This window comes from Rana temporaria, chromosome 4 (genome assembly GCF_905171775.1).
Source record: "Rana temporaria chromosome 4, aRanTem1.1, whole genome shotgun sequence".
Taxonomy (NCBI): domain Eukaryota; kingdom Metazoa; phylum Chordata; class Amphibia; order Anura; family Ranidae; genus Rana; species Rana temporaria.
The window spans coordinates 309069912-309085670 of NC_053492.1; the positions used below are offsets into that span (position 1 = coordinate 309069912).

The following is a 15759-nucleotide window of genomic DNA, read 5'->3' on the forward strand; positions in this document are numbered from 1 at the left end:
CAATGCAAAACGCTGATAAAATCTTGTTTTTAAAGTAGTGGTTTCCTGCCAGGAATCTAACATCCAGAACAACTTTTTGGAGCGCCCTGTGTGCATGAAGCCTTAGTCTTCTTTTTTCTTCTGTTAGCTCATTGCATGACGTTCAAGAATAAAACAGTACGGTAGTCATGGTGATTAGATAAACTATTTGATCAAACATGACCATTTTATTATAATCCACACTCTGTTCGTGATGAACTGGACTAAAAGAACCGAACTGACCAAAAATTCACTTAGTGATGATTTTAAATGAGCTTATTAAAAAATAAGATGATTTACATATGACCCAAGGGTCATATGTATGGTTAGGAATACATTTAAAAACGTGAATCTACAGTTACTTTAAGGCCCTCCCTTCCACGTATGTGATAATCATATGTGAATTTCAGAGCAGCTTATAAGACGAAGGGACGGTTTGCTTTGAAAGTTCAGTTGTAGGCATAGAAATGCCTCTTGCCAAATGCCCTGAGGGCAGGTTTGGAAATGATCCAGGTACACTGAAAGTTTCAGTTAGTGTTCTGTCTGTCATATTAGTTGTACAAAACGCCTCAGGAATAGGATGAAAATGTTGCCAAGATGATTTATTTTCCCCTATGTCAAACTATTTTATCACAGGTAAGAACTCTCCACATAATCACTACCCTTCTCCCAAGGCATCACTGCTGGAACTAGCGAGTTATCATTTTGGTGCTGCTCCATTGCTAGTGAGATTCTGCAGCACTTAAGCCAGCGAGGATGTGATTTCTATTAGAAAAAAAGATCATTGCATAGTGATTTTTATGTTCAGTGCCATGAATAATTTGTTTGGATTTTTAATTCAGATTTTAGAGCAGTAATAACAGTTGTGTTAAGTAGACGTAACTTATTTTTTTTTTGCTGGTCTCTTTATATGAGTTCCTTTATTTGTGTGTAATTATGTTTGAAATGTTTCTTTTGGTTATAGTATGTGCCATGTGTTGAAAGCAATTAAAAAAAAGTAAAATCATCTCTCTTTGTCTGAGTATACCAAAAATATCTTATGTCTGAGACTGTTACCTAACTTTATGGTGCTCGATAAGTCCGCTTGTGGGATTTCTCTGCGTTTGTAAAAAAAAAATATATTTTCTACATACTTCTAAAGATGTCATTTTGTCTTAAAGAATCTAAAACAATCTGTTTTATGTCCAAACTTTCTCTAAACTCAGAATGTTAAAAATTACAGTATTTTTCTGATCACAATTGAGAGGGAAACTGATTAGGATCAATATGAAGCTTTACTGAAGATGAAGAGCAGCTATTACTCGAATACAGCACATTTTAAGTAATCGCGATTTATAGGCGGACATATTTTTACAGTGTTGTCAGTCTGGACTAACTTATGGTAAAAAAAAAAAAAATATTGCCATTGAGGTGGCAGTATTTTCAACACATATGAGTGAAATTATTACCATTCATACTTTTGCTTTATAGTTCTCTATCTATTTGTGTGTATTTTCTCCTTCCCTACTAGTCGAGAGAACAGTCTGATGAAGAGTCAGAGGAGTCTGTGAAGTTCAAGAGGCTTCACAAGCTAGTGAACTCTACTCGCAGAGTCAGGAAGAAGCTTATCAGAGCAGAAGAAATGAAGAAACCCAATACAGAAGGTGAATATGGCTTTGTAAAATCAATAAATACTAACAATGCTAAGAAAATCATGTATTACGCCAAACACAAAGAACATTCAATAATTTGTAGCATTTGAGAGTCTGTTTCCTAAACCCACTTAATGTAGCCTGGTTTACATGGTCCAGCAATTTTCTCAGTATCTACAGTATATGATAATCCTACATTTTGAAATGCCTGTCAAAGTTTCCATAGATCTAGGCCAGTGAAAACCTGAGTGCACTCTTGAGCACACAGAAGTTTTAGGATAGCAAAGTTGCTGTGTGTTCTGTGTTAGATTTAGATCTTTCATGTAACATCAAGGTAACTTAGTGTAGAGATCACTGTTAGGTTACCCTTCTTCAATGTCAATTAGCTTTGTGAGGTTAGATCTATAGGTTATGATTATTACTCATTTGCTTCTTAGACTCATCTTGCTTATATTTTAGTTTTCAGTGGGCATCATCAGTGAACTTACCCACTGATTTGTTTCTGCACCACTGCGATCTTAAAACTAAAATTATTGGCTATTCATTCTACCCTCACACTTAACTGTTTCAATTTAAAGTGAATAAATAAAATACATAAACTGATTTAAGATCTCCTTACTGGGTAGAAAGGGGCACTTGGGGGCAAAGATGTCACCCAAGACATAGGAGTCAGTAAGTGATAAGTCTGCTACAACTATGGTAACCCTGCATTATCTACTAACAGCTTATGCAATAGTGGTCATGTCCCACATTTCTGGAATTTTATAACTTTCTACATAGTCTCATAGTGTGTATTTCCTTCAATAGGTCTGGAAGATGCAGTTCACAGCACTCCTATTGTGGATGATAAATCTGCACTTTATTCTGGAGTTCATAAGAAGCCGCAATGTAGAGATAATTCACTGGAAAAAACACTGCCAGAAGATGGCCTATATTCAGTGTCGCCATCATCTGGAAACCTTGAGACAATGAGTGTTAACCGAAAACTTGTAAAGACTTTGAGCAAATCCGATAGCAGGGGTCTAATCAAACCCCCAAAGAAGATTGGAACATTTTTTTCCTATCCAGAGGATGAAAAGTCCCAAAAAGTCTCTCGCTCCATGACAGAACGAGAATTAAAGAAAAGCCTAGGCTCTTTAAACCATGGGGTAAGTACAGAAAGTGTTTGTTTTTATGACAGAAACAGGAACAAGCATCACCTTTTGGTTTCTTTGGAAGAGGTACAGAACATCAGAAAACAAATACGACTGAAGAAACTTGACTCGAACTACTCATGTGCTAGAGCTTTTCTCTGTCAGCGACCAGCCAGGAAAGGAATGCCCTCCCCTGCCTGTGATCAACAAACTTTCCGCCAGAGGTGTAGAAGTGGCAACAGTGTCTTTCCTAACCGAAGGCCACGAGGTCGAACAGTCAGTGAATTTAACATAACCTATGTGGTGGAGAAGAGTCTGTACAGTCATTTGAACTTAACCCACCTTGTACGCCCTGTAAGTGACAGGACTCTTAGCAAGGCCGAGAAGAGATGTCTGTTAGAAGAGGAAGAGGAGGCTGAAAGAAAATGGGCTGCCACTGTTGACCGCTGTACTAAAAGGGTTCTCTTGAGAATCCACCAAAAGTCTGTGAGTCGAAAGGGTTGATGTTGAGCCTCTATCTCCCACTGAGTTGCAGTCAGAAGTGATTTTGCATAACCTCACCCACTTATGACCTTCAGTTTAGATGTGCTCATTTTTCCCACATCTGGTAGATGCCAAAAAAAAATATCACATTGAATATGTCATAGTACACAGTTTAATGAACTGTGGATAGTTTTTTAAGTGCAAATAATGCCCCCTGCAAATACACTGGCATAAATGTGTTACTGGTTTACAAATTACAAAGTACTCTTTTTATTATCTCAACGTCTTTGTGGATTTAAGTTTCTTCATAGCTAAAGTAGTTGTCTGGAGCTGGCAATGCTTGCTACAGTGCTATATAATTCCACAACCTATTTCCTAGTTAAACAATAAACATCTTGGTAAATACTATCATTATCCAGAGTGTACTTGTGGAAATGCCTTAGGGGTGTCAACATTTTACTTCTGTATGATAGAGACCCTTATTTTCCTAAAAGGTTTTGTTTTATTACTTGGCAATAGCTTTTTGCAGCATAATGGTAATGACTATGTCATTTTAACCTCTTTTTGTTTCACACTTATCAGAAGTCCATAACACAGTGAAATAGCAGTGAAGTAGCTTTCACTCATTCCCTTCAATAAATTTTTTCAGTATTACACAACCCCTCTTTAACACAAGCAGGAAGCCACACATTAACTGGAATTGGTACATTCATTGCTGACTTCAACTTTTGGGAGATACTGGAAATTCATATTTTGTGGAAGTGGTCATTCCATATTCCATTTTATTTTCAGACAACAATGCATGCTAATGGTTTTAATCATGCCATGTATTTATTGCGCTACAAAGATTTTTTGTATTTGATTGCATGAACATTACGCCATTAAACAGATATTTCATCCAATGTTCTTATGGCAAGATGGACAGACAAGTCAATCCCTACATTGCCCTTCTCCTAAAATAGGTCCCTTATATTTATTGTGTGAAAAGAAATGTAGATCAGCAAGTTAACCAGGGCATACCTCTTTTCTTATTATTTTAGGTAAAATACTGTTTTCTCTTAGGCAGCTCCACATAGATGGATTTGATCAGAATACCTAGAACTTTATGAAATTCCTTTATGGGGGGAAACTATTAGAATGCTTTTATTGTGAATATTAACTACTTGAGGCCCGGGCCATAGTCAAATGACAAAAATGTGTCAAAAGTGTCCGATGTGTCCACCGCAATATCGCAGTCCTGACAAAATTCGCAGATCGCCGTATTACTAGTAAAAAAAAAAAAATAATAAAAAAAATGTCAGAATTCTATCCCCTATTTTGTAGCCACTATAACTTTTGCACAAACCAATCACTATATGCTTATTGCGATTTTATTTATTTTTTTTACCAAAAATATGTAGAATACATATCGGCCTAAACTGAGAAAAAAAAAATAGTTAAAAAAAAAAAATGGGATATTTATTATAGCAAAAAGTAAAAAATATTGTGTTTTTTTTTTCAAAATTGTCGCACTTATAAACACATTTTCATGCAGTTAGTTTTTTTTATCAGGCTAGCTGGTAACTGTGGTGGAAAATTTTGTGTTTGTATAATGCAGATATGTATTTATCTAAAAATAAATCTTAAATGAATTTTACAGGCAACTAAGTAAGAATCTGACTCTGTCTTAAAAGAGTTGTAAAGGCAGTTTTTTTGTTTTTTTTAATCTTAATGCAAATGAAGAGGATAATGCATTAAGGTAAAAAAATTGTCTGTGTGTAGCAGCCTCCCCAGCACCCCCATATACTTTCCCGAGCCCCATCTCAGCCACGAGTCCGTCGGCCGTCCGGAACTCTCCCTTCTGATTGGATGAGCCATTGGCTCCTATGGCTGTCAAACAAAGTCAGTCCCCATAGCAAGCTGCTTGCTGTGAAGGCACTTGACAGGAGAGAGGGGCCAGAAGCAGCGAAGAGGGACCTGAGAAGATGAGGATGTAGACTGCTCTGTGCAAATCCACTGATAAAATATATACCTGTACTCCCCTGTACTCCCCATTAATACAATAATGGTCTGCTGTCATGCACCAATTGGTGATGCACACCAGGTTTCATGCCACCATCTTTGTGTCTGACGTCATCAATAGTTGGTTGTCTCTGGTGGTTGTTGCTCCTGTAACGTGACCTTCATGTGCAAGGAGACTTCAGGTACAGTGGATGTTATTCATACCTAGGCTTGATTGAATGCAGAGGGCAGCCTGGAAAATGAAAAAGGGGTAAATAGAGAAAAAATTTACATTTCAATTTTATATTGCTGAGGAAAGGCGAGGGAAGAATTCAACTAAAGTGTCATTTTGAAGTGAGGGTCCCCATTAATATTGCTTTCTAAACTAGAAAGCAGTTTGCAAAATTAAGAGGAAGTTTCCAGATTTTCCTCTTCATAGGCAGAGGGAACATTGGGCCTGATCCACAAAAACCCTGCCTAACTTAATTTTTCCCGTTTAAGTTACACCACCGCAAAATCTCTACCTAAGTGCCCGATCCACAAAGCACTTACCTAGAAATTTTGAGCGGTGTAACTTAAATCCGTCCGGCGCAAGGCGTTCCTAATTTAATGGGGCGAGTCCCATTTAAATAAGGCGTGCTCCCGCGCCAGACGTACTGCGCATGCTCCCGACGTCATTTTCCCGACGCGGTTTTACGCTGCGCCGGGTTTTGAGAATCGCGACGGGCGTAAAAAGAAAAAACAAGTTGCGGCGGGAAAAAAAAAATAAAAAAATTACAGCAACGCGGGGTAGAAGCGTCTACTTTTACAAGGTGTAAACAGTTTAGGCCTTGTAAAAGCAGCCCTAATTTTGAGACGACAAACTAATACTTACGGAGAAAAAACGAAGCGTAAAAGCTTTGTGGATCTCCGTAAGTGCTAATTTGCATACCCGACGCTGGATTTCCACGAGAAATGCCCCCAGCGGCGGCTGCGGTACTGCATCCTAAGATCCGACAGTGTAAGTCCCTTACACATGTTGGATCTTCTGCCTATCTATGAGAAACTGATTCTATGGATCAGTTCCATAGATAGAAACAGGGATACGACGGCATATCAGTAGATACGCCGGCGTATCCCTTTTGTGGATCAGGCCCATTGTGCTTTTTCCCTTGCATTCCTTGTATTGCCTATGCTTCAAAAATGGGATGTTATTTAATTTTTATACAGAATACTCATTAGCATTTTTTACTATCAAGAGTGCAGCTTGAACCCTACACATTTACAAAAGTAAAGCATTGATTCCTATTTTAGGACTTTGTGCATAGAAATATGTAGACTAGAACTTAAGTGGAACCATAGGTGTCCACAGCCCATTGCATTAGGGTGTGCACCCCAAAGCTCAAACACATGCGTGTGTGTGAGTGTACACAATAGTACCAAAAGTATTGTGATGCCTGCCTTTAAACGTACATGACCTTTAATGGCATCTCAGTTTTTTTCCGTAGGGCTTAATAATGCGTTAGTCCACCCTTTGCAGCTCTAACGGCTTCAAATCTTCTGGGTAAGATTGTCCACAAGGTTTAGAAGTGTGTCTATGAGAATGTTTGACCATTCTTCCAGAAGCGCATTTGTGAGGTCAGGCACTGATGTTGGACGAGAAGGTCTGGCTGGCAGTCTCCACTCTAATTCATTACAAAGGTGTTCTAATGGATTGAGGTCAGGACTCAGTGCAGGCCAGTCAAGTTCCCCCACGCTTACTCATCCATGTCTTTATGGACTTTGTGCAATGGAGTGCATTCATATTTAAACCGGAAGGGGCCAACCCCAAACTGTTCCTACAAAGTTGGGAGCATGAAATTGTTCAAAATGTCTTGGTATGCTGACGCCTTAAGAGTCCCCTTCACTGGAACTATGGGGCCAAGCCCAACCCCTGAAAAACAACCCCACACCATAATCCCCCCTCCACCAAATAATTTGGTCCAGTGCACAAAGCAAGGTCCATAAAGACATGGATGAGCGAGTTTGAGGTCAAGGACTGGCCTGCACAGTCCTGACCTCAATCCGACAGAGCATGTTTGGGATGAATTAGAGCAAAAACTGCGAGCCAGGCCTTCTCCTACATCAGTGCCAGACTTCACAAATGCTCTTCTGGAAGAATGGTCAAACATTCCCATAGACACACTCCTAAACCTTGTGGACAGCCTTCCCAGAAGAGTTGAACTTGTTATAGATGCAAAGGGTGGGCCAACTCAATATTGAACCCTAAGAACTTGAGGCCAGATTCAGGTACAATAGCGCCGATGTAATGTAAGCCGTTTACGTTACACCGCCGCAAGTTTTCAGTTTTAGTGCCTGATCCACAAAGCACTTACCTGGAAACTTGCGGCGGTGTATCGTAAATACGTCCGGCGCAAGGCGGTCCAAATCGAATGGGCGGGTAACATTTAAATTAGGCGCGCTCCCGCGCCGGACCTACTGCGCATGTTCCGTTTCGTAACTCCCGTCGTGCTTTGCGCGAAGTGACGTCATTTTTCCGAACGGCGACGCGCGTAGCGTACTTCCGTATTCCCGGACGTGTTATGCAAACGACGTGAAATTTTAAATTTCGACGCGGGAACAACGGCCATACTTTAGACAGCAATACGTTTGCTGACTAAAGTTAAGGCACCCAAAACTACGACTAACTTTGCGACGGGAAACTAGACTAGCGGCGACGTAGCGAACGCGAAAAACCGTTGTGGATCGCTGTAACTCCTAATTTGCATACCCGACGCTGGTTTGCGACGCGAACTCCCCCTAGCGGCGGCCGCGGTACTGCATCCTAAGATCCGACAGTGTAAAACAATTACACCTGTCGGATCTTAGGGATATCTATGCGTAACTGATTCTATGAATCAGTCACATAGATACTCTGAGAGATACGACGGAGTATCTGAGATACTCCGTCGTATCTCCTTTGTGAATCTGGGCCTAAGACTGAGATGCCATTAAAGTTGTGTGTAAAGGCAGGCGTCCCAATATGTATAGTAATATAGTGTGTGTGTGTGTGTGTATATATATATACATACTGTACATACACACTCTTATAAATAAATCTAGATAAATATTTTACAGTGTATGAATTTTTTTTTAATTAAACACTTACTGTGTATGCACAATTAGCATTATTTTGCTGGTGATACACCTATACTTCAAGGGTTAGCTGCTCATTGAGGTCGAGGGAGTGTGTTAAAGTAGGTTTGCTTACCCGATTCTCTGTGCTGCTGTAGCGCTCTAGAAGTCTAAGGTCCTAATGTCATCAAGACTGGTGCAGAGTTCATAGCCCTCTGCATTAGATATGAAGACACTGGAATTGAAGGACGGTTCTCTGCCACAGCATGGGGGAGTTCCATCTGCTAAGGGATTGAAGAATCAGATTTTTAGAGTTTCTTGAGGTTGGTCTTTAAGGCCCCTTTCACACTGGGGCGGTTTGCAGGCCCTATTGTACTAAGAATAGTGCCTGCAAACCGACCCTAAACAGCGGCTGCTGTTTCTCGAGGGCTTTCACACTGGAGCGGTGCGCTAGCAGACCGCTCCAAATGTCCTGCTAGCAGCATCTTTGGAGCGGTGAAAGGAGCGATGGGTAATACCGCTCCTCCACTGCTCCTTCCAATTGAAAGCAATGGGAAACCGTGGCTATACCGCCGGCTGCGCATTGCCGGCGGTATCGACCCTTTTTTGGCCGCTAGCGGCTGAATACTGACGCAATTCTGACGGTATATTCACTCCAGTGTGAAAGGCTGAATACTTTTACACTGGAGCGGTGCGCTAGCAGGACACTAAAAAAAAAGTCCTGCAAGCAGCATCATTGAGAAGTTTTTACTGCTGTCTCAGTACCTGATGCAGTTATTCCCCCTAAACGTGTGTAGTCGATGGGACTGGAAATTACAAGAAATCTATCCAATAGTATTAAAACGCTTAACTTTTAACACACCTCACTCTTTCCAAAACAACAAAAACATTTTGTTGGAGATTTAAAAAAAATCTTGCAAATCTGTATCAGAAGATTCAGTTTTGACTTGCATCAATTATTATGGAATCCCAAATTAATGTAGCAAATATTTCTGCTCATCTTTGCCATATTCACTCAATTCTGACTGACAGATGAATCGTTGTATGGTAGAGTGCAATAGATACAAATACCGCCAGCACTTTTAAAGCTTTAGCAGTCTAAATTTTTAACGCTTTGGGATCCTTTGCTGAATTTGGCCTAAAGTGTTTCTTACATATCCCATAGGCCAAAGTCTCATAGCACTGATAAAGATATGAAGCTTCTGTTCCATATTTTGTATTGGTCATAGCGTGAAAAAGCTTTATGTGTGTTATGCTGTCCATGATGAGCAAAAGTTCTTCCAAGAAAATATCTGGGGACATTTCTTCTGGTGCTCTGTAGCGTTGGATCGCACTACTGTTCTTGTGCAACACACTAAGCGATTGGTCAAATAAGAGTAAAATATCCATGAGCAGTACTTAACTCTTCCAAATGATAAAAAAACAATCGTTCTCAACCCTGGGGTAGTCCAAAACAGATTCTTGCCTGGGCATATCCAATCTCAGATTAAGGATGGGATTAGACTGTTTATGGGTCACCCTTTGATAGCTAGCTTTTTTTTGTTTTGTTTAAAAAACAAAAAAAAGCATTAATTTTTAAATTGTACCAGTACTTTCTCAAACTACTTTATATTGCTTTGTAATTTTACAGACTTGCTGGGTAATTTACCTAATTTATCTAGTTTTGTGTCAATAAATATTTTTTATAATATATATAAAAATATTTTACAACAGTTATTTTGCTGTTCTGTGCTGTGAGTTTTAATACTTTAGCTCTGTGTTTTGTGGAAATAAAACCTCACATATTCAGCCAAGTTACTCCCCCTTTGTTGTGTAGTGGCACAAATCTGTTTATCTCCCCAGTGTGGTTACAGTCCTTTTTATTATAAAAACCTGGCTTTTTCTATTTCCTCCAGCTGCCTAGTATGTTTACTCTTCACAGATACTTTTCTAGTTACAGGAAAGTGTAAGCTGTCTTGTTTCTCCCTGATCACTTGAACAAAAGGCCAACTGAACGATCCATTTCTTGTGTCAGGCGACCAGTTTAACAAAATAAAACTGTAGAACATCTGGAAAATTAAGCCGGCCATAGACTGTTTGAATCTCTGCTTGTTCAGCAGGGCCTGGCCGAGATTCGAACCATGTATGGGAAGGCTGATTGTACCCAAGTTGACCATTCCATCAACTTGCATGTTGGATTTTTCCACATACAGTTACTGCCGGCGGCTATAGTCGGTAGCAGTAACCATTGTATTCTGCCAGCCTGGAATGCTCCCCTCACCCACCACTGTTAGAATACAATAGCGCAGAGGGAGGCATTCGCTCATCAACCCTGATTGTGTTAATGGGAGAATCAAGTGATTTTCTTTCCTTCCACCTATGGTGGAAGGACAGAAAATGGTGTCATCTACTTGGCAAAGCAATGGTGTCTGTCAGTTACAGACTATATTCCAAAAGTTCATAAAAAATGGGAATAGAAGGAGGCACGAGTGGTCAAAGATGGAAACCTTGGCATGCTAGGTCTGTTATGCCATCTTATTTGCAATTTTATACCACTGTTTTTAATACCAACACAGTGGACTTTTTTTTTAAACAAGCAGTCTAATGAAATAAAAGGGCTAGCAATTGTTACAAGATGGGCATTTGAATTGTTTTTCCCCTTTAAACTGTGTTTATTGCCGTAGGCTACATTTAGGCTGCAGGCCCTATGGCAAAATTTAGGGTAATATATTTGAATTACAACTTTAAAAAACATATTTTAACATTGTTAGTTGGTTTCTATGGTGAAATGTGTTGAGAGGAAAGCAGTCAGATGTACAAGATGCAGCTGTGCTTGGAGATATTCTTTAATATGGTTACTGTTAAAATCAGTCTTTGAGCTGTGATTTATATGGGAACATTGTAAAGGGGGAGTCGGGATTTCAAATCCATGCATATCTTTTAAATTACGTCTAGAACAAGCTTAACATGTTTTTGTTTTGTTTTTCCAAGGGGTGGGGCTTCTGTATATGGGATATTGAAATACACATTTAGTATTTTTGGTGTAGTCCTTTGAAGAATGCTAGATTATAATTTTGTCAGGTTTTATAAGGGGGGGGGGGGGCGGACACTAACCTTACTATTGATCATATTCTTTACAAATTGTTGATGTCATGCCGAGCTTTACAAGATTTTGTACATGGCAAAACGTATAAAATGTATTAAAAAGATTGTAGTTTTTCAAGATGACTGTTCTACAGCCTGTTCATAGTGCAGTAAACATTATACAGCCTGTTCATAGTGCAGTAAACATTATACAGCCTGTTCATAGTGCAGTAAACATTAATCGGTACCTATGTGAATTGGCTGTGTAGCAAAAGGCATTTTTCTAAACTTCTTTCCTTGTTCCAAGCAAAAAAATGGAATTACTAAAGTTGAACGCATTTCCTTTACATTGCCCCAGGATTTCTTCATGTGTGCATATTAAAGGCAGCAAGCCTCTCTGCCTTAGCATTTTCTTTTATTTGAATGTAGAATGTTTTTTTTTTTTAAGTGACAAAAAGATTCAATTACGGCAAATCTGTATAATATGAATGTAAAAAAAATCCAAAACTATACGTCTTTTCATATTGCAATAATCGAGCTGATGGAGTAAAAATATTTGTGTTTGGTGAATTGAGAAGAAATAAAACTTTCTCTATTACCTTTTTTGCATTAATATTTTCCCATGCCAGTATAGCTAGGCCTCTTTATCAGCCATATAGACAGATGAAGAGAGACATAGACGGGGCTTTCTGTAATGGTTAGTAAGACATGTGGTTGCCATACGATAACTCATCACGCATGGTATTGTGATGACTGAAACAGCTCTGTAGGCTTTGATGAAGGATAAAAATAATTCAGACTTACAACTGTATGGAAAGCCATTTTCATTCCCTCAAGCATAAATGAAATGTGAAGGAAACATATTCATTATTAGTTTAAAGAGAGCAATACTCAAAGACCATTTCATGGTGAGCATGAATCATTGTGGTGAAGCATCCAGTTTGGTATTATTTAGATTTTTCCATTTTGTATGTTTTCATATGTTCCCACGATGACTGAAGTTATCTTTTTTTAATTCTTTGTTTTTTTTATCTCCTGTCTCTCTCTCTCATTTCTTTTTTCTCCTTTTATCTTTTATTCCTTCCTGCTATGTTCACTCCACAGAGGACCTGCAGCTTTGGTGGATTTGATATTGGTAATCGTTCAATACATGTTGGAAATAATGCCGATTCACTGGTGAGTTTCTCAGGTCCCTCTAATTTCAGTAATTACTGTATGTTTATAGTTTTAGCCTAAATGCACTGCAAACAACTTGAAACACATTCAGGCAAAATTACAGCAAAATAACAACCAACTCGCATAAGCGGAGATGCTACCATGCAGTGTTGTTATTGTAAAGAAGCTAAAGTAATGTGCAATTTTTGGTGTCAGAGCAGTAATTCTCAAAAAAACATTTCCTCAAAGCATTTCTAATCTCTGTCTTTTTACTACCTCTTAAACAAACCCTCATCTTTTAAGCTTCCCCTACCTGAAATCTAACATTTAAATTAACACCTAAAATGTTCTCTTAGTCCACTAATGTGACCATATTTCATGTTCAACCCATACCTAAGGTGTAACATGGTCACATTCCTCAATCTGCTTCCCCCTTCCCCATCCTTACCCCTGAATTGTATAGTTATTCTTCCTGCAGAATTCTGTTTACTTTTAAATTTGGCACAGCTGTGCTTGGCACTCAGCCCACACAGCTACATCCTTCATTCACAGATCCATTCACAGGGACCTGTAAATGGAACACTACAAGTCCCATCTTCCACTGCAGAAAGGCTCATCAATCTCAATGTAGCACTAGTGTTGTGATGTCACCGCACTTGATTACTTTCTCCAGCCCAATAACGGTTAGTACTTATCTCCACACAAAACCGGTGCCAGAAGAAGTGTCTGTAGGAGGCTGTGCATTGCACTTGCTATGCATTGATCGCGGTTACAGTGCTCCACAGGCCTGGATGCAAAACAATAATAAATGCACGTTTTCTTTTATTAGTGTGGTTGCATTTATTTATTTATTTTATTTTCTAAAGGTGAAGTATGCCTTAACCAGGTGAACCACCCTGAAAGTAAAACTGTGATCAGACTGTAGACAAGTATTTAAGCAGTATTGGAGTTTAAAAACAAGCCCTTTCTGACCTCCTCAAAATTCACAGCAGAATCAAGAAATTACATTGTAGAAGGCTACCGGGTCACTGCTGGGAAAGTAGTTTTGAGGGAGCTGAACTATGTAAAGATGGTTTTGAATGACTTCTGCTGTGAAAATTAAAGCAGTATTAAACCAAAAAGAAAAAATGTGGTGTATTTCAGCTTACTTTTAAATGTTGCAGCAGCATTAATTTTCCTTTTTTCATAGTTTTTTTTTTTTTTTTTTTTACTTACGGTCTTAAGCCCTGTACACATGGCCGGGAATCCCGTCTGGAAAAAAACATTGGTTTTCCTGACGGAATTCCTGGCGAGCTTGCCTTGCAAAGCCGTGCATACAGACGGCCACTCAGAAGAACCGCGGTTCTTTTGAATGGCAAGAACGCGGTGACGTCATCGACTACGATGAGCCGCCGCTCGTCACATTGGCTCCCTTTCTCGCTGAGAAAGGGAGCGAGATTGACACAATATCGTGGTCACCCACTGTAATAGAGTAAAAAAAAAAAAAAATTATATATATATATATAATCTCAAACATTGAGGGTGAAGTGCACTTGATCCAGTGTTGCAGTGCTCAGCAATCAGGCCCTTTCACAGGCCATATGTAGAAATGCGAACAAATGGGATTGCTGCACTTAAAAGATTTATCGTAGAAAAAAACATCAAATCACGTAATATTCCGTGTCCAATGCAGTTACAGGCTATATAGAGAATGCCCTTCTTTAGAACAGGACACGTGTAACACTGGAGATCTTTACAAGTGTGTGTTTGTGTGTGTATATGTATAGGTCTATATAGAGAGATATATAGCCACACACACTTTTCTTAAACACGTAGGTTTTAGTTAATTAATCATTCAATACCAATGGAGCTAATTGGCAAGTAAGTAAATGTATATAGGCATATGTAGAACCATGGCTCATATATATAAAATTAATGTGCATATGTCCATTCAAAAAACAAATATTTATTCCCGATATACAGTGTCCTTTTTCGGAAACCGCTATATGAGATCTTACCCACCTGGTAAGAAAGGCGGTGTAATAACAATAATGGGTTATATGGTAAAGGAATAAGTGTAAAGAACCAAACAGACTATCGATTGAGCTTTTTTTCCTATCCATGACGGTAAGATAACAAAACTGGTCATTGTGGGGCAGATTCTCGTAGATCGGCGTATCTTTGTGCGGGCGTAACGTATCCTATTTACGTTACGCCTCCCCAACTTAGACGGGCAAGTGCTGTATTCTCAAAGCACTTGCTCCGTAAGTTGCAGCGGCGTAGCGTAAATAGGCCGGCGTAAGCCCGCCTAATTCAAATGTGGAACAGGGGAGCGTGTTTTATGTAAATAACTTGTGACCCGACGTGATTGACGTTTTTCACGAACGGCGCATGCGCCGTCCGTGGAATATCCCAGTGTGCATTGCTCCAAAGTAAGCCGCAAGGACGTATTGGTTTCGACGTGAACGTAAATGACGTCCAGCCCCATTCACGGACGACTTACGCAAACGACGTAAAAATTTCAAAATTCAACGCGGGAACGACGTCCATACTTAACACTGGTACGCCACATGTATGCCTCATATAGCAGGAGTAACTTTACGCCGGGAAAAGCCTAACGTAAACGGCGTATCTGTACTGCGTCGGCCGGGCGTACGTTCGTGAATTCGCGTATCTAGCTGATTTACATATTTCTAGGCGTAAATCAGCGTACACGCCCCTAGCGGCCAGCGTAAATATGCAGTTAAGATCCGACGGCGTAAGAGACTTACGCCGGTCGGATCTAATAGAAATCTATGCGTAACTGATTCTAAGAATCAGGCGCATAGATATGACCGCTCAGACTCCGAGATGCGCCGTCATATCTCCTTTGAGAATCTGGGCCTGTGATTCCAGTTTGTTACAGAAGTGCACTGATCTGGGAGAAAGATGAGCACATAGTTTGGACTGAAGTTCAGGATTGAGTGAAGCTCAGGAATACATGTATATGTATATGTGTATATATATAATGTACACACACTGCAGATTTTGTTATACATTTTGAACACTGTTTTGAATAATCCATTGAGCTTTTTGGCCTAAAGTTAGGAGCAATCTGTTTTAACAATTGAAATCCCCACACAAGCCTTTAACAAACCACCTATCAAAACTAACCACCCCGCCAACTGTTGTCTGTATAATTCCCAATAAATATGGGCTTTGATTTTGATTAATTCATTAAAAAA

At 39.5% G+C, this 15759-nt stretch overlaps 1 protein-coding gene across 8 annotated transcripts in view; it reads left to right on the plus strand.

The window, feature by feature from the left end:
- Positions 1-15759, plus strand: part of SASH1 (SAM and SH3 domain containing 1) — a 257520-nt gene that overhangs the window by 174439 nt on the left and 67322 nt on the right. For 5 of the 8 annotated variants that reach the window (XM_040350581.1, XM_040350582.1, XM_040350583.1 and 2 more), the window contains 3 exons: positions 1529-1661; positions 2457-3268; positions 12506-12577. In XM_040350581.1, the coding sequence (XP_040206515.1) occupies positions 1529-1661; positions 2457-3268; positions 12506-12577 (1017 nt within the window). The remainder of the gene's footprint in view (positions 1-1528; positions 1662-2456; positions 3269-12505; positions 12578-15759) is intronic. The other 3 variants (XM_040350587.1, XM_040350589.1, XM_040350585.1) reach the window with 2 other exon arrangements.